The sequence below is a fragment of the Gadus chalcogrammus genome, chromosome 7 (assembly GCF_026213295.1).
Source record: "Gadus chalcogrammus isolate NIFS_2021 chromosome 7, NIFS_Gcha_1.0, whole genome shotgun sequence".
Lineage (NCBI taxonomy): Eukaryota > Metazoa > Chordata > Actinopteri > Gadiformes > Gadidae > Gadus > Gadus chalcogrammus.
Window position 1 is genome coordinate 27,878,310 of NC_079418.1, and position 18,033 is coordinate 27,896,342.

The 18,033-nt window shown below is 43.0% G+C and overlaps 3 protein-coding genes across 4 annotated transcripts in view; 2 read left to right on the forward strand and 1 right to left on the reverse strand.

Annotated features, from left to right (window-relative positions):
• LOC130385919 (LHFPL tetraspan subfamily member 4 protein-like) overlaps positions 1-3,227 on the reverse strand; it is a 13,171-nt gene extending 9,944 nt beyond the window's left edge. The window contains exon 1 of the mRNA XM_056594702.1: positions 2,537-3,227. Within this exon, the coding sequence (XP_056450677.1) occupies positions 2,537-2,942 (406 nt within the window). The 5' untranslated portion in view covers positions 2,943-3,227. The remainder of the gene's footprint in view (positions 1-2,536) is intronic.
• A 3,565-nt stretch (positions 3,228-6,792) lies between these two features.
• Positions 6,793-11,997, forward strand: efhd2 (EF-hand domain family, member D2). Its single transcript, XM_056594701.1, has 4 exons — positions 6,793-7,312; positions 8,811-8,958; positions 9,178-9,312; positions 9,742-11,997. Exons 1-4 carry the CDS (start codon positions 7,023-7,025, stop codon positions 9,871-9,873), a joined length of 705 nt encoding a protein of 234 aa, XP_056450676.1. The 5' UTR covers positions 6,793-7,022; the 3' UTR covers positions 9,874-11,997.
• A 100-nt stretch (positions 11,998-12,097) lies between these two features.
• Positions 12,098-17,388, forward strand: si:ch211-218o21.4 (protein FAM107B). Of its 2 annotated transcripts, none has more exons than XM_056594703.1 (5): positions 12,098-12,657; positions 12,946-13,183; positions 13,289-13,412; positions 14,857-14,998; positions 16,320-17,388. In XM_056594703.1, the coding sequence occupies exons 2-5, from the start codon at positions 13,117-13,119 to the stop codon at positions 16,449-16,451; spliced, it is 465 nt and encodes a 154-aa protein (XP_056450678.1). In that variant the 5' UTR covers positions 12,098-12,657; positions 12,946-13,116; the 3' UTR covers positions 16,452-17,388. The 2 variants fall into 2 exon arrangements, with proteins under 2 accessions (XP_056450678.1, XP_056450679.1); XM_056594704.1 differs by having other exon boundaries at positions 13,092-13,183.
• The last annotated feature ends 645 nt before the right edge of the window (positions 17,389-18,033 follow it).

The following is an 18,033-nucleotide window of genomic DNA, read 5'->3' on the forward strand; positions in this document are numbered from 1 at the left end:
GCAATGATGTGAGAACACAATGGATTTCATTGAACAGGATTTACTGATTCTCTTAAAGCACACCTTGATAACCCTTAATAACATAATCTGAAATAAATGACTGTATTTCTGTCCCTTTAAGTGCCGGGTGGTGTTCATAAATGCCCGGCAGGCGTTCACACTGCTGCTTATATACACCAGGTTGCTTTCAAAGCTCAATGTTTAAATGCCAGATGGGGAGGAAAGTGAGATTAATTATTCCCCTGGTGGCTTTCCATACATGCATCCCGACTATAAAGGCCTTGGCCTTGCACGAGTTGTCACCGTGTGTGCGTGCGATAAGACCATTAATAAAGCTTTGCTGCTCCTTAGAACCTGATTGTTAGCATGCACGGCTAACGGCTCTGTCGTTGGCGGTGTGCGTGAGTGAATGAATGGAAGGCTGCACGTGAACCATGGCTCTTTTCAGCATATTCAAACGCGGGCTGAGGCCATTCATTCACATGCATGTAGACCTACATTATGCAAGTACATCCAGGCACACGCATTCTTAAACCTCTTTCAACCATCGCCTGACCTCCTTGTTCACATACTATTATGTCTTTCTTACTACCCGTGTGTGGGAGAGGCTGGGGGAAAAGAGAGTAGAGGAAGAAAAGGAGGGAAAGAGGAGAGTGGGAGAGATGCTGAGAGTGGGAGAAGATGGGGGAAGGGGTGGATACAGTGGGGGAGAGTAGTCTCTCCCACGCGCTATATGGCAGAGTACAGAGGGGGCATATAGACAAGGATTTAGAGTGTGCGTGCGTGTGGTGTGTGTGCTTGCGTGCGTGCGGGCCGTGTGCGTGCGTGGGTGCGTGCGTGTATGTGTGTTGTGTTCCTCCCAGGACAGTTTCCCTCCTGTGTGACGGCCTGTGTCACACTTAGTTCTGTTAAATATTGCAGACGACAGGTCAGATGTGAGGCACAAAAAAATACTAGCCTAGTATTTCTGACTCCTGGGGGGACTCTGCACTCTAAATGGTTTTAAACTCGGCTGTCAGGCACAAGGAGGTTTTTTTGTAGCTACTCTGATTTTGAATAGGATTTTTTAATCCGCTTCACCATAAGTCAGTTTGGATAACAGTGTCGGATAAAAGACTAATAAGGAGGGAGGGGAGGAGACGCGGAAGGAAGATTAAAAGAGGAACAGAGGCAAGGGAAGGCTAGGGAGGAATGGGGTGGGGATGGGAGGGGAGGGGAGAGCAGGAGGTATTGCCTACATATGATGCTAATTGTTTTTCTCAGGACCGGGGTAAAGGTTTTCAACACTGCCTGTTGGCAGTGTTGAAAAAATAAATGTTTTTCCGTCTTCATCCTCTGAACCCGTGCTTAAAAAAAGATGAAGAAGATGATGCTGAATCATTCATTCAATTCATATCTGGACACTCCAATAATATCCAATACAAGCGGATTCTCAGGTCGTACCACTTGATATGTTTCTGTGTTGTATCTGTCTCTATTCCATCCACCAAGTGTAGAGCATTCACTTTTCCATGGAGCTCTGACTGTCCTTATGGCCTTTGCATAGACAGCCTGCTTACAACTGTGCTCTAGAAGATGCTACTGCTATAGCTTCAGCTACAGCTACTGCTTGTGAATTGTATTCTATTCCTCAAAGGTGCTTGCTTGACTGCCTCGACAAACACCAACATCCCACTTTCGAATGTTGGCCCAAGTTCGTCCACGCTGATTCGCTGAGGGCTCCATGTTGTTTCAGGGCCTGGTCTGTCAGGGCTATGCTGATAATCGCAGTGGAGCAGAGCAAGAACGGTGGTGGTGGGGTTCATTAGGCACACAGGATTAAGACAACCATCAACCCCTTACTTCTACCACAGACAAATACAACCACACACGCACACGCAAACACACACACACACACACGCACGCACACACATAGACACAGACACACACACACACACACTGAAACATGCATAAATTCTGACGTTTGGCATGTCTCATCATGTATCGTACAGGCACCAGCCATACTAATCCTCATCTCATCAGAACAATCCCCACACATGAGGAAACATCCCATGTTCAAACAGTAATCCAATCTGAATGAGATCATCTCTCCAAATAATAGAAGCTGGTGGTTTAGGCCTTCAGGAACATATCTCGGACTCAGTGTGTGTATGATTGGGTTGAACGTTAACCAATGGTGGACTACCATTTGGATAAATGACAACCAAACGTTGTCCACCCAACAAAAATCCATTGTAAGGTGCAGTGGGTCTGTCGTTGTGCTGATGGCTACCATCAACCTGCCTGTGGAAATGACTGCTGCATTGCTTGTCTTGATTTATAGAAGACCATGAAACTTGGATATGTTAACGGATACCTATACTGTAGGCCCAATGTTACAGAATGCAACCGATATAAAGAGAACCAATATCCCATTTCAAATACACACCTATAGGCCAATAGAGGTGAGGGTGACAACGCTTTGGTAGAATTGGCTATGGAAGTGTACATCGCAGGCCTGTGTGCCAAAGCCCTTGTGTGGCTGTCCATCACCTACCACATAGGAGCTGCATCCAGGCGCAGGTCTTGTACACCGTGGAGGTGTTGCAGAAGAAGAAGAGCATCATGCAGGCGATGCAGCTAAGGGTCAGCACCATGGACATCAGGACGAACACCGACGCTGCCTTGAAAGCCCCGGACGGGATCGAGCTGAAGTCGGAGAAGCTCCCCACGCACGTGAGCTCCCGGTTGGGCGAGCCGGTGCCGACACAGTGGTGGAAGAGGCCGAAGTAGCCAGCCTGCGGCGTGTTGACGCTGTCCCCGATCCAGTAGGGCTGGATGAACACCACCACGTTGACGATGGCGAAGCAAATGGTGAAGATCGCCCACAGCACCCCGATAGCGCGGGAGTTGCGCATGTAGTTGTCATGGTAAATCTTGGAGGCTTCTTGCGAAGGCAACATGTTTTTTTCTTTTTTCTTTCTTCCTCTCTTCCCACTGAAAGGACCGCTCTCTCAATGGCTGAATGCTGTGCTGTGGTTTGGAGATGTCTGGTGGCCCTGCTGTGGCTTAATGAGCCCTTGTATCCAACATTTGTTAATTACCAATTGAGAATCCCCTGTTCTTTCCAGCGTTATTGTCATTAAGCGGGCCTTGCTGTCTTTCATAGGGTCCAACATACACTAACTAAACCATATGGGGACCATTTTTTTTTACAACACTGAGGGGCAATACATCAATCAAGTGAAATGCTACCGCACGTCAATAAAAACACCATACAGTATCTACGATGAATAATTTACAAAGACCAGGGATTAATATTGCTGTCTTAATGTTTCCTTTCCACGAGGCTACACCAGAAATGAAGCAATGAATCCATTGAAGAGGATATTCTATGCTTCACAGTCGACGGGGAGGGGATGGGGGGTGTTAAAGCCGCGTTGCAAACTCATCCATCAGTCCAGTGCGTTCCTCATCATGCCCGTTATTATCGTTCCGGAGGAGAGATGCGCCTTGTTGCCTAGCGCCAGCGGTGGACCCCGATTTTCCATCCGAGGCATTCGCGGGGTGCTCGCCTCCACCGCTTCGGCAAATGGGAAGGTCAAGGCAGATTTCAATCAAATCAAATACAAAAAAACAACTCGCCAAATCAACAGCAAGCCTCTGTCAATTTCCAACAGTCCTTTGCTGTAAATCCGATATCCTCCGCCGTCCCGACTCCATTATCATCCTTTTTTTGTCGTAGCCTACAGTCTCTCTCCGTCTCTCCCTCACTCTCTCTCTCTCTCTCTCTCTCTCTCTTTGTCCTCCCCCGCTTCGCCCCGCGGATCCCTCGTGCAGACAGCGCGACCGCAGAAGATGCTGATGCTGTAGCTACTGATGACAGAAGCGCTGTGCGTTAACGTTCACAGCTGCTCGGGAAATGTACACCAGCGAGTCTCCGCCTCCTTCTTTCCATCAAAAGTTGGGTTATGAAGTATTCTAATTATATAGTCGCTACAGTTAGGCCTACGTGAATAATTGGCTTAATAACTAATCGTCCGATTTGGATATGTTATTTTCAATCAATATAATAACCATAAAGCATTTTAAAAAGTTTAGGGTGCTGTAAGATTAAAGAGCAATAATTGTACTTTCATTAATTCGATTTGTCGCCTTGTCAATCGTGAGTGAGTGAGTCAAATGTGCTGTGAAAATACATTTTTCAAATCGACGCGGCCTCTGTATGAGCCAATTTAGATTTTAGACCGCTCCCGGGTCATTTGCGACAAATCAGGGCCTCGCTTCCCTGATTGGTTGAAAGAATTCACCTACCTTTCCATCAAAGATTTAACACTTCTGAATTGAGCTTACATTTATGGATCATGGAAGAAGCCGAGAGTTTACTTTGTGTTGTTTTACTAAATATTTCTCACTTCCACCTTCTGCATTCTCTCTTTATAACCCTTAAATATTACCTACAGCACCTTCAAATATGAATTAGCATTATTATAGTACTGTTTCCTTTTACAAAGACAGAAAGAAGGCTATGAAAAGTTCTAGAATATAACCAGGAATCTTGGCTCATCCCTCCGACAGCCAAGAGTTTACAATCATTGAGGTTTAAGTGAATCCCCTGTTACAGCTCGAATCGAACAATATCTGATTAAAAAAGAAAATGCTTTTGGCTGAGAGTTATTGACAGGAGCAGGGTTGTGTATCCCCATGGTTATGGCTCACGGCCATGTGATGTGTGACGTTATTTTAGCTGGTATGCATCGTTGATAACGAGGGATGTTGAAATGCACCACATGCCACGTTAGAGTGTCTGAGAAGCTCAACCCTTTGGAAGCAGACAACGACATTAAACGCTCCCCAGATGGTGATCCACAACGATATGTGGTGTTAAGTATAACCTCTTGGCTTGTTGTGATGTGGACATACACAGGGTTTTACACCGCCTTCTTGAATAACGCTATTATTTAAGTAACAGTGAGAAATTGGCAAATGTTCACTAACCTAAGTATCCCCAATGGGTCGGTTGACTGTTACACAAGGCACTGTGTGCGGGGTGTGGGCTTAGCTTCCCCAAGGGGCCACGGGGGGGGGGGGGCAAGGGCCATACACAATTGCTGGCCACCCCCACTGCCCCTCCCCCCTAATGAGTTGCATATTAATAATTTGCTTAGTAATATTAAAAGAATGGATAATATTGTACTGGTAAGAGTAGAAAATGTGTATGCTGAAATACTTTGGAAGTCACAACTGTAGATCACTAAACCCTAGAATCTCTAGGTCAGCGGAGAGATTACTATGTCAAGGCAGGCGTTGAACAGATTAAATTGGAAACGGTTGACTGTTAAGTCACTTCAGTCAAGCATTCATCATGTCTCAGTTCTTCAATAACAGAGTTATGTCCACTCTAACTGGCTGTGCATCTGTGTGATCTGACCAGCTCGGCTGGCTGGCTGCGTAAGTGGAAGGTTTTTTTGGGAGTGTCCTTAGTGAGATTTTTTAAGCAAAGGGAGAGGGACAAGCTGCCCAGCAGTTCTTATTTGTAGTGTTACTTTAAATCTCCCCCACCATTGCTCAACTAACCTCTGGGCTGGTCTGGTCAACGGGCTGCTAATGCTTACCGCTGCACTCTTAGCACCGCTAAACACTTCAGTTGGCTCTTATTCTCGTCTTATTCTGTGTCTTTTGAAGGTTATTATTTATTAAAAGTTTCGTTTTGAAGGAGATATTTTTTTTTTTGTTCATAATTTTTTCAGGATTGATCAATGTTTATTCAGAAAAGTACAAACGTTCACGACTTCACATATGCATTTATCTAACAAGCAGCACACTTTTAAATCCAATCGCCTTTTGTTCTTAAACAAACGTTTTTACTAAACAACTAAATTGTTTTGCCTACATATGTATCTGATATTAAATGAGTTCATTAAAGAACCATGTTGCAGTTGGGTGTACATGTAGTTTACTTTATATTCCAATGAGAATTCAAATTCACGTAATGTTATGGAATGATTAATAAATAACACGCAGAGGACTTAATTATTGCTGCGATAGAGCACGGCCGTTCTTTTGGGCTGGTGGGGAAACTGCTCCCCCGCCCCAATGCAACGGCATTGTCTGCGTCTTTTGTGTATACGCCGCTGGGGATATGTTTCGGGCTGCAAATTAATGTTGAATACTTGCAGTGCCTTGACGAGTGGTGATAATTCTTCCAAAATATATATATTGAAAGATTCATGTTTTTTATACGCACGGAGGTCTTCTTTGCAGCTGAAGGCGCTGGGCATGTCTTCAGCCACAGCAGAGCGCTTCTCGTGCCGTGGGGCAGGGTGTGTGAGCGTCTATTACCATACGTCTTTTGCACAGGGCAAGCACGCCCCCTGCAGTACAAGTAACGTTAACACAAGATTTTACTCCGCACCGAACTATATTATCAAAATATATATCAGGTAGGCTACCGGGTGAAATAGAATTCATGAGATTTTTGCAATGTTTTGATATCAGCATCTAATACAGATATATGTAGATTCAAACAGGGAATGTTCATTTTTTTTTAAATGGTTAAGTTTAGACATTAGGTGAGCCACGTCCACGTGTGGTGTTTCATCCCGTTTTCCAGAATTATTCTTGAGGTTACTAAACATTCCTTCGCCATCCAAGTCCAAATAACCTCGCGTCCCGCAGCAGGCAGCGTATCAGGTTCTTATACTGCGGTCTTGTCACCGCGGTCCTGAAACTGCCGCTCCTGTTCCATTCAACGCGCTCCGCTTTTAGCTCAGAACACGTGTGCCTTTAAAAGGCGTGGTGATGCTTCTGGTACGTAGCTTAACCAAGAGGAAACACAACCAGCCGTCTGAATGTAGTTGCTCCACGCTGGCAACTGGCTGTGTGTCTCTTATCACTATCAACCTCCCCATACTCACATCGTTTCGGGAGGAGTCACCCAGCAGCAGGTTGCTAAGTGCTTCACAGACTGTATGAGTCGGCCCAAGACGTGTTTTTTCTCTCTCGTTTACTGGAAGTAAGCGTTTACGTTACACTATTTGAAAATGGCCACAGACGAGTTGTCGTCAAAGTTGAACCGTAGACTCCAAATCGAGGAGGGAGTTGAAGAAGCCGTGGCTGTGGACGGGATGATCCAGCAAAACGAGGAGCCACTGGAGAAGTCCTCCACGGGGAGCGCGGACTCGGAACTGGGCGCTAAACTGCTGCGGCGCGGGGAACTGAACGAGGGAGTGGGTGAGCACCTCCAGCCCAGCATGAAGGTCTTAAATCCCTACACGGAGTTCAAGGAGTTCTCGAGGAAGCAAATCAAAGACATGGAGAAGATGTTTAAACAGTGAGTCCAACATGACAACATGCCTTTCTGAAGGAGCTTCGATTGACCCTTGTTTACTGTGGTGTTAATGGCTTTTCAATTCAATCTTGAAACAACTAAGTAGCCTACCCAGCAATGGGCGTATCAACGGATCAGACTGAACATTGTGGCTCAGCCATGGTAAAGCTCACAGTTCTTATTTACCTGGCTAATAAACCAATCACAACTTGTGGTGTGATAATGACGCGACATGTCGAACACGGCACTTTTAAGGGTGTGACATTTCTATCGATTAGTATTTCTTGATTAGAAGGGTATTAGGTCGATATGGGTGTTACTGGTATTTTAACGTGTGGGATATTAAGTTGAAGAGGCCATTGCTCTTGCAAGAGGGGAAGTGTTCTATCTGCCCAAATATGGATGTCCATGCGTCCTTTACGACGCTGTGATTGAGGAAGCTGGGTAATGATGCATTTCCTCTAAAGCACTCGGCTTACAAAATAGCTTGCGCACTATTAGTTGATATTTTCGTTTTCTGTGAAAAGAAAACCATAACGTTCACCCTGTCGGGTGTTTTTCACCAAAATACATTTTCCTTTAGATATCCCACAGTAATGCTTCTGAACCCTTTATTTAGTCCTAGAAATCAGTCACGTATTTATCAGCTGGATTTGGTGTGCAGGACAAGCAAAGACAAGCAAGGAATCTTAAGAATCAGGTCATGGTTCATCACAGAAAAAACATACATGGACTTCCCTCAAAAGTTAAATACAGGATTTTTATTTTTACTATTTCTCTATTCTACTGCAGACGGAAGGTGCTTCGTGTTGCAATCCAATTGACAAGTAAAGTCATGTCATTTTATTTGTATCGCTCTTAATCACCAGGTTCCGTCACCAAGTGCGGAAATTGCAGGTGATTTACAGGCCATATATTTATGACACCCCCTAATCCTAATGCCCCAAAGGGCAAGAAAAAAACATCCTTATTACCAAGGAAGAAAAATCTTGAAGGAACACAGATTGGGGGATATCCTTCCAGGGATAGTTAAGAGGGCAATGGTGGCCATGATTGACATACAAAGTAGTTTTACAAGCAAACATTGTAGTATTAAACAAGAATGAATGAGTATTGTCCATGATTATTGGTTTTCAGGGTTGTGAGCAAGCTGGTAGCAGTCAGACAGGTGTAGAGCATAGCAAGGTGTTCAGTCAGACATGGCCACCCAAAGTTGAACAAACATTGAACATTTAGTATGTATCTGTACTCTTATTGGCCAACCAATTAAGTCATTGATTCTGAAGTCTCCAGCCTCCTGGGACGGGTTCAATCTTCCCTAGCCGGTAGCGGTATAAAATCTCAATCGGCTCATACAGGCGCAGCCCTGTAAACTCGAAACAGATTCTCAGATCATTCACTCACTAAAAGCTCATGGAAGCCATTTCTTATAAACTGCATTAATCTAGGATAAAAATGGGGTTACGTTTCATGTTTGCGTTTCTGTCCTTCTTGTGGCTAGGTTCGACGCAGGAAAAGACAACTTCATTGATCTTATGGAGCTTAAACTGATGATGGAGAAGCTGGAGGCACCGCAGACCCATCTGGGCCTGAAGAACATGATCAAGGAGGTGGATGAAGACCTGGACAACAAGCTCAGCTTCAGAGAGGTGAGTTAAGAGAGGGTACGACCCAGCAGCTCTTCACTGATGCACAAACCCCCGCAACCTCCGACCCATGTAAACCCCAAACTTCCACAGAGGTCGTTTTTTTGTTAGCTAATTGATATGATTTAGGCGTTGTAAAGAGGGAGAGCAGTCTTCCTCACAACCTGTTTAAACTCGCGTGGCGTTTTTACAGCTTTATACTGACCTCCTGTTCTTCTACAGTTCTTACTCATCTTCAGGAAAGCAGCAGCTGGGGAGCTAGCAGAAGACAGCGGTCTCTGTGTCCTGGCTCGTCTCTCGGAGATCGACGTCTCCACCGAGGGGGTGAAGGGGGCGAAGACCTTCTTTGAAGCAAAAGTAAGGGCGCTTGCAGGCCACTTTCAGCCGCCGTGGTTGTAGAACTGATTGCTGAGTTGCAAACAAAGGCTAAATGAGTCCCAGAAGTTTCTGTACAAAACAAACCTGAGCAGAACACAACTGCAAAACATTGCCAACAACTTTGTTGTGGGGAATTTTAGTCACACTTAGACTCGCAGACAAAAATAGCTTCTTTCTGTCTGGGATAAATGAAGTGCATCTGATTTGTACCTAACACTCAATTGGTGCTCTCTATAGTCAACAAAATGAATAGACAGCGATTTCTTTCTTTTTCTCAGCGTTATTTTAAAAGCCTTAGTGGGACATCCGGTCAGAGCCTTAGGAGTTGTGATGCGACAGTGCAATACACTGAACTAAACTAAAGTAAAAAACACAGGCTGAACATGTTATATACTCTACCACCAACAGGTACAAGCTATCAATCAATCCAATCGCTTTGAGGCCGAGATCCGCGAAGAGCAGGAGTCCAAAAAGAAGGAGCTTGAGGAGAAGAAGACAAAACAGGCTGCGTTCAGGGAGCTCCAGTCTGCCTTCAAGTAAAGTTAAATCACTGTATGGTTGCTGTGACCTCCTGTGCCCCTTACCCATTCCCTTTGTTGCTACTGATTCATTCCCTCCTTCGCCCTTCAAATGACATATTGGATTGTCGCTCTTGACTGAAATGTTGAAGAGTGGTTTTCATATTCCTTTAAGCTTCCTCTTCATGTAATTAACTTAATTATTTTTATATTTACATGTAAACTGAATTGGGGTTATGTCCAATCCATTTATTTTTTACTCTGATTGGTGTTAGGTTTAACCCAGGTACACGTATTGTATTTGTTTGTAGGTGACGGGCAAGAACGTTAATTTCAGCACAAAGTACCAGTCACTGTAGTCCATGATTTGCTTCTGACTAGGTTACTAGTCAATCTCAAGTCAAAACGATCTTGTGGCTTTTACCACAAGGCTGACTGATCACAAAATATGACTTGACCCACCATTCCGTCTGCATAAACCAGGTACTTGGAGTCTGAGACACTTGAATGGCCTAAGTTAGATGCCACACCAATCTTCTCCTACAGGTCTTCCCCTATTAAGAAGTAAATATTTTTTTCTTGTTTCTTTATCACATCGTTGGTGATACCAGATAGCTCTAGTATCTGAACCCTGATTTAATCCGACCAGTTATTTTTTCCCTTTCACTTGTGCCATAGTTGAATCTATGGATTCAATGTGTATTTTTCTTGGTGAACAAAAAACAGGATTAATGGGTACATCACAAAGGTCCGTTAGGTATTTGTTGTGTGTAGTGCAATTTACTGCACTATTTAATGCAGGTTTATAATCAGATTTTATGCGTTTGGTATTGGACATTTCATGCTAATGATTTATCGTGTGTTTTTTGCTCTATCTGTATAGAGCTGCAAATAACACGAAACACACTGCACTTAATTTAACATGTCTCAATTTGTATTTTCACCCTAGCACATGCAAAAAATAGCATACTAAATGTTGTTTGTTTCTTTGCAACACTTCTTTGACTTTAAGTGTCAATCTCGAAGACCTCCGAAGAACTTGGTTAAAATGAATGTCAGTTGAGTCAATATCGCTGATGAAAGCCCTTGTATTTGCAGTATTATGAATGTTACAAACCGGGTGCTGCAGGCGACTTCGCCCTTGTATTCAAATCACAAACAGTGCAGTTAGTGACACTGTTTCCATCACCTAGCGGCAGTTCCCTCAGAGAGTGTGGTGACGCATCAGGGTGTGCGTAGCTGCGTACAGTTATTTTATTTAGACGTAGCGGCCTCCAAAGAACAAAACGGAGATCTTCAACATTGCCACTTGAAGCTATATCATTGCAGTGATTTGTCGCAGTTTGACAGATGTATTATTCATTTCAATGTTTATTCAAAATATATTTCCTAACAGCATTCAACTAAGAAAGTAAAAAGGTTTTCATTAGATTCAATCAGAATGTATTGTTTTGTAATCATGGGTTACATTTTACTTTGCTCCTACATTATATCCTCCATTGAGATATCTGAACTGCAAAGTTTCCCAAGAATCAAACATTCCCATCCATGGGTCAATCCAACCAGGGAACCCACCTTATTTTCAGACAAGTTATAACTACAACTCAAGCCACTAGTGGCCGCTATTTGGAAAACTAACATAGTGCAGCATTAAGAGATAGTATTAAGAGATAGAGTTATCGGAAGGAGAAACACCCTGATCTTTGACAGTTGTTGTAATCTAGTCATGGGGCAATAAACGGATCTGGAGTACCTCTGATTTGAGAATGTGTAACATGTTTTCAAGCTTATAGTGGTCCATAGCTGTTATATGATGTTTGTTTTGTTCATTGATTAATCTAGTTTTAATATTGTAGTTGGTTTTGCATTCCTACATTCTTCTTCAATTAAACATTACAGTAATCTTTCAGAATAATAGGTGGGGTGTATATTGTAATGCGCCAAATATATTAGTTTCCTGTTGTGCATTATAATCTTTAACTGGACCTTTTTTGTTTTTTTATAAAGGTTTATCTAATTGTGATAAAGGGTTTTTCTACTGATTTTATATATGGTTATCTGTTGGGCTTCAAACCACTGTCTGTATGCGGGTAATAATAAACCATAACCACCAACATATTTTTTGTGTTGGTGGCAAGCATTTCAACTTGGCCTTTGTTTTGTCCCCTAACTGCTGAATGTGTGTCTTAAATCGTAAAGAATAAGCAACCTATTTAAACACCAGCCCACCGGACGCTGGCTCCTCTGCTTTAAGTAGGATCACAGTTGCTGAAATCAGAAAATCTGCGGCACTCATACCGGCCATTTTCTGGCCTTTCTCATTTCCTGGAGTACTTCAACTTCAGCAGCCGTTGAAACGTCATCAAACTGTCTTGTTAGTGTTTTGATTGAGAGACCCCTAGTGGTAGAATTTACATAGTATTCCTTTATGCTTTCCTTTACAACCCTCAACCTTTAATAAATGAATGAGGACTTGTATTGCCTGTCACTTTCAGTAAATATATACTTTTTATTACAATTAAATGTTAAAATACTAAAACTAAAATTACACAAAAAAGCTACCGAATTAAATTAGTCGTAATTCATAACATGATGACGCCACTGAGTTTTTCTTTATTCAATTGTTAGACACTTCTCTTCCTCATTGGCTTTAGTAATGGTGCCCACTGCCCCCCAGTGGATTCAGACAAGAGTAGAGGCTCTCAGGTGACACAACACCGATAGGTATTGTTGCGTGTCCGTTTGAGTGGATTGTGGATGTTGTCAGACGATACACTACGAAGCACTTCAGGACTCTACATCACAGGTATGACTAATCACATACTATTTTTGTAATGCATATCAGCGCAGGTTTAAGCATGCTCACCATAGTCTTGGCATATGAAATCTTCTAATGGTATATAAAAGTGTGTAATGTTTGTAAAGGCCTACGTAGTTTTCACTCACTCTCTCCCTCTATCACTAAATTCATGAATATTTGACTGTAATTTAACCAAGTTACAGCTTAATTTTTGAAAACATGAGTAGGCCTAAATGGATAAGAATGCTGTCATTTTTTAAATGTTTCTTTTATTTCAACCTCTCCTCTTTCCAGGCATTATTTCCTTCCCCCTTGCCCCCCACAACTCCTGGCAGGGAGCCAGTATGCAGAAAGCGCTGTGCCTCCAGGTTTAGTGTCCGGGGCTATCCTCCGTGTCCCGCCTTGTCTCACTCTCACCCCTCTGCACGTCCACTCCGCAGTGGCTGCGCCTATCCTTCCATCACCATGTCTTTCACTGGCTCTTCTTCAAACTACGCGCGCACTCATTGTCAGAGACACCCCAAAGCGAGAGGTCAGTTGGGACGTAATGGCTTAACCCTTTTAGACAAGGATTTTTCTACTCGTTGTTTGTGATGGATTTGATTCGGGGTTGATTTTATGGTTTTTCTTCCGATAGATAACGGGGAGAAGGATGACGGTTATAACAGCTCAGCTGACGTCTCCCCAGGTCAGGCCACTCCAGCCAAAGCTGGAAGGACCCATCAAGAGCTCCACAAAGAACTGCTACTGGCCCACAAAAAGTATGTCACAAGCAACGTGTATATGTAACAATATCCTTTTTTTATTTGATCAGAGCCAAAATCTCATCCAACGCTCCCTTGTTTTGTTACTATCGTAAGAGGACACAGTGGCTTGCTCTCATGGTTTATGTAATGCTGGCCTCATTAAGTATGCATTAGGCTTTCTCAGTCGCTCTCCAGCATGTGGGTTCTCAGACTGCAATCATACACCTTCTCTCGCTCACGTGGCCCAGTTCCTGCCAATAGAGGCTAGCGTAATTCACGGACCCATCGTTCTTTTTGATTTGACTCTTTTGAATGTGCAAGATGATCCAGCCAGATGAAAATTTGGATAAAAAATATTCAATTTTCTTTTTAGATAATTTAAATCAACTCCTTTATTTAGTCTCTGTTGGTCAAATCTGACTTCCACAAGCGACCTTTTTTCAAGTCTTTATAGGAAATGGCGCATGTAACATATTTAGAACCACCACATTTGTGGATTGACACACCAATGGATGTGTTTTAAGACCGGCTAAACCACGGCTTAGTGCCGGAGGAGTGATGACTCATTCTCCCTCCACCCTTCAAGCCACAACCACTCATCCACTATTAGACACGCAGATATAAACCAGGATGGGCGTAGGATCCACTGGAGAGCCCACACGCTCACTTTTAAAATTATTGAATCCGTCAGTGTAAAGTCCACTTAATTTCCTATTGAATCTTGAAGATTAGGACACGATAACACAATCCCTCAAAATATGAGTCAGAACATTTCCCCTAACTTCCAGGTGCCATCTTTCCATATGACCATGGACATGCATGAGTACTGGCTCCGAGGTATCCCAAATTCCTAATGAGTTGGTCGATAACTGCAAAGATATACTAAGTTGATCCTAAAGCAAAATGTGCATTACATTTGACTCTTCACCGTCTTTCGTGTAAATGCAGGAAAATCATGTTCCTGGAGGACCTTTCTCAGTTGTCGGGCACATTTATGTCCAAATATCAAACCCCTCAAAGAATCTACTATGCATAACATGGCTCAACCGCTGGCCTCCATGCTGCTCTACTGCTTGTTACTTCTGTTCTTCCGGTGTGTGCGTGACGTCGAGCATGAAACTCTAGAAAGGCTTAATCGTCTTCTGGCTTTGGGAAAGGAGTCTATTGTCATTTTTTTGCGGGTTTTACGCGTGGTTGAAACAAACCCTTATTTTGGCGGGAAGGGGGTATTAGTACATTATATTTATTCTGAAGTCCAAGCCTAATAAGGCATGACAATCACAATCTATCTCAACCTTACACGATGCGACTTTAAGTCAAGATTTTGATTGTTGTGTATTGTAATCATCTTTTCATATGGCCTCGGGTCCAAAATGAACTGATCTGCAGTCGCAGAGTAGGGTGCTGATTACGTTTGCTGGTCAGAAGTAGTTTGGCTTTAATTTTACATTTTGCACAGAGGCCTGGTGCTGAGCAGCAAGTCTGAGCTGCAGAAGGCCCTCGAGAGAAGAAAGAAGCAGCAGTCGGAGAGAACAGAGGGACAGGATAGAGAGACTCCACTGGATAAGGTGTTGTTAAAACGTCAACAGACACATCTTGAGGTAAGGCTGCCAGATCTTCTTTGTTCATATGACCAAAGAACTGGCTCCATCCATGCACTTATACATTTAAAGGATCACAGTGGTTTAGTTGTCGGTTTGGTAACTTTATTTCAGAGGAGGAGACATTAGGATAGAAGCTACAACCCTCATTCCACTTTCGCCACATAAACTGTTTTTAAGTATTTAATGATCTGGGGCAGCTACTATCGTCTCTCCTCCTGGCTTCACTGGGAAGCCAGGTGTAACCCTAGATCATTTGTTTTCCATAATGGCGCTTCCACTAGTCAGTTGCGGTCGGAGGAGAAATATAAACGTCATGGAAAGGATGCTGCTGGCCGCAATCTCATTTACATTGCATTAACATTACATTTAAATTGTTCCACCCATTTCAATGAGTCAGTTTTATTCAAGGTTTTATGTGGAGTAAGAAAATAAGTATATAAATGGTAGATGAACTGCATTTAAATAGCATTTTTCTAACCAGTGGCCACTCAAAGCAATTTACAATCATTGTCTAATATTCCCCCATTCATACACACACCGACAGCCATGTCATACATGCAAGGTAACCGCCAGTTCTTCGGGAGCACTTAAGGCCCTTACACACCAACCAGATTATTGGTCGTTGGACAGTCTGGCGAGATCAGTGACCTGAGTCTGTTTGGTGTGTGCTGTGTGATCGTCAAAGCCGTCGGTGATCTTTTCACGCTGTATTCTTGTCAGCCGATTGCACAGGTTGAATCGGCCATGACCAAATCGGTCGGACTGCCTTTTCCCGCCAGACTGTCCGACGACCGATAATCTGGTTGGTGTGTAAGGGCCATTAGGGTCTGGGGTCTTGCCTAGGGAAAGCTCGACAGTGGGATAGAACTAGCAACCTTCCGGTTACAAGTCAACCCGGTATGCCTCCTGAGACACTGCCGCGCCTATAGATAAAGTCTATGATTTTTAAATTAATATTTATTTATGTACGTTGATGTATGATCCAAAGGCAAATGCGGCAGCTTCTATATATATATACAGTATATATATATACTGTATATAGGTCTATGCCTAGTGCCAACCAAAAGAAGGTGCGCAGGAGATTTCCTTCAAAGCCGCTTACCCCAGCTGGCTTCTCCAGGGAGGGGGTTAGCTCATGACTTAGCCCCTCATGCTACAGGAAGTAATCACAGCTACCCTACCGAACAAAAACAGAGACATGTGCATCCTTCCTGGATGGTTCAGTTCAATCATTACAATGTTTACCCCGCCTTAAAGTATGAAGGGGCCCTTGATGAAACATTATCTTTATTATGTTGTTCTTTACTTTTTTTGGCAGAGGGAAAAAAAGCACGAACAGCAGTTATGGGAGGGAGCCGAGCTGTTTGAGTTCATCAGAGTTCGTCAGAACTTAAGAAAGACCCAGACACCACACAAGGCTTCTGATGCTGAAGCCGATGCAGCAGAATGAAGGTATCATGGATGGTTGCTGAGGTGGGACCCAGCCGGACTGTACCGATGGATCAGACCTGTTGGCCCAAGTTTCTGTGACCACAAACCTAGCAAAACCCAGTGGAGATCCTTCGATTCCTTTTAATTGTAGGGGTTGTGCAAGGAGGGTGATGGATGGAATGGCTACAAGAGGCACCGCTTTCTAAAGATACAAGGAACTATGTCCCACCCACCACATCTGGTAGGTGTAGGGACCAGACATTGCAGAAGTGAATTTCAAGTCTCTTGAAATTCCTTTTCTAAATCTAGAACATAAAAAGCTGTAGGTGAAAACAGCTAGAGGTATCTTATTTCATCTGTGTGCTGGTCAGGAGGTAAGCCGACATTGAGTGATCCAGGATCAGTTAACCAAGCCAGACCATGTCCCGGTATTTAAAGATAAAATGTAATGAAAAACAACTTGACGAGTTGACGTTTGATTACACTTGCCTAGTTATAGAGATGTGCCCTATTTAGATTAGTTTTAGACCAGTTTTAATATTTAAGGTTTATTTGTTTACCTTCTCAGTTTAAACCATATATTCTGTTATATCATCTGCCCTGATCATTATACATCATCATTCTATTCATGCAGCTGTTGGAAATATTCAATAAATTCCTCCTCTTTTACCATCATAATGGGTAATGCCACTGTTGGAGAAACCTACCAGATAGGCCAGATGTCTGTATATCTTCAACACACTCTTCTTGTAATAAAAGATTACTTGTTTTACTCTATGGAATAAACTCTTAACTCATTAATCACAACCAAGAAGAGAATACAATGCAGTTGTGTTCCACAAAATGACAAAAAACCGAACTGTCCATGGAGCGACTGAAGCCTAATAAGAAGGGACACTTTTATCCTAACTCTCTCCCCTCCTTTCCTATGGTGCAGCTTTAACCTCTTGGTCCAACTTTGTTCCTGGAACAGTTTCACAGCATGCCCTTGTACATCATCATGTTCGCCACCAATTCATATCTTATTCTCACGTTCGCGTTCATCATCTTTGGAACATATTGGTGAATTAATGCAGAGTGGAAAGCAACCTACCTTCCTCTCTTTGACTCCTGTCCTGCTTCTTTGTGTGTTCTCACAGACTGTTCCTGTTGTTGCACACACTATTAGGTATTTAATGTCATGGTTACATTGCATTGTAATATTACATTGGCTATAATGATTTTATCATAAGATACACATACTGCCCACACCAAGATATATCCAACCCACATTGGTCAGGGTGACCTTAAGCAGCCTTTGTTGTGTGGGCTGTGTTAGGAGAAGGGAAGTTGATTCAAAGAGCTGAGAATAATCATTTGAACACAGTAAGTTTTGAGCAAACAAATTTGTTGCTAGACAGACGGGGAGCTAAAACAACTATTCCAAACAGAAGATTCAGCCCCTTAGGGGAGAAGGTCATCTAACAGATATTAGTGTGGCCAAACTGCCCTAGCACAGTCAGCATTGAAATAACATAAATAAAAAAGTTATATGGAGGATGAAGGAGTTTGTAGAATCAAAACTGTTTTATATGAAATAGACAGAATATTGATTGCCCCAT

Excerpts from the sequence above, each read along its gene's own strand:
- efhd2 (XM_056594701.1), top strand. The coding sequence starts at position 7,023 with ATGGCCACAGACGAGTTGTCGTCAAAGTTGAACCGTAGACTCCAAATC. Across the intron at positions 7,313-8,810 it reads ATGGAGAAGATGTTTAAACA|GTTCGACGCAGGAAAAGACA; the intron begins GTGAGTCCAACA and ends TCTTGTGGCTAG. Across the intron at positions 9,313-9,741 it reads AGACCTTCTTTGAAGCAAAA|GTACAAGCTATCAATCAATC; the intron begins GTAAGGGCGCTT and ends TACCACCAACAG.
- si:ch211-218o21.4 (XM_056594703.1), top strand. The coding sequence starts at position 13,117 with ATGTCTTTCACTGGCTCTTCTTCAAACTACGCGCGCACTCATTGTCAG. Across the intron at positions 13,413-14,856 it reads CTGCTACTGGCCCACAAAAA|AGGCCTGGTGCTGAGCAGCA; the intron begins GTATGTCACAAG and ends CATTTTGCACAG. Across the intron at positions 14,999-16,319 it reads GTCAACAGACACATCTTGAG|AGGGAAAAAAAGCACGAACA; the intron begins GTAAGGCTGCCA and ends TTTTTTTGGCAG.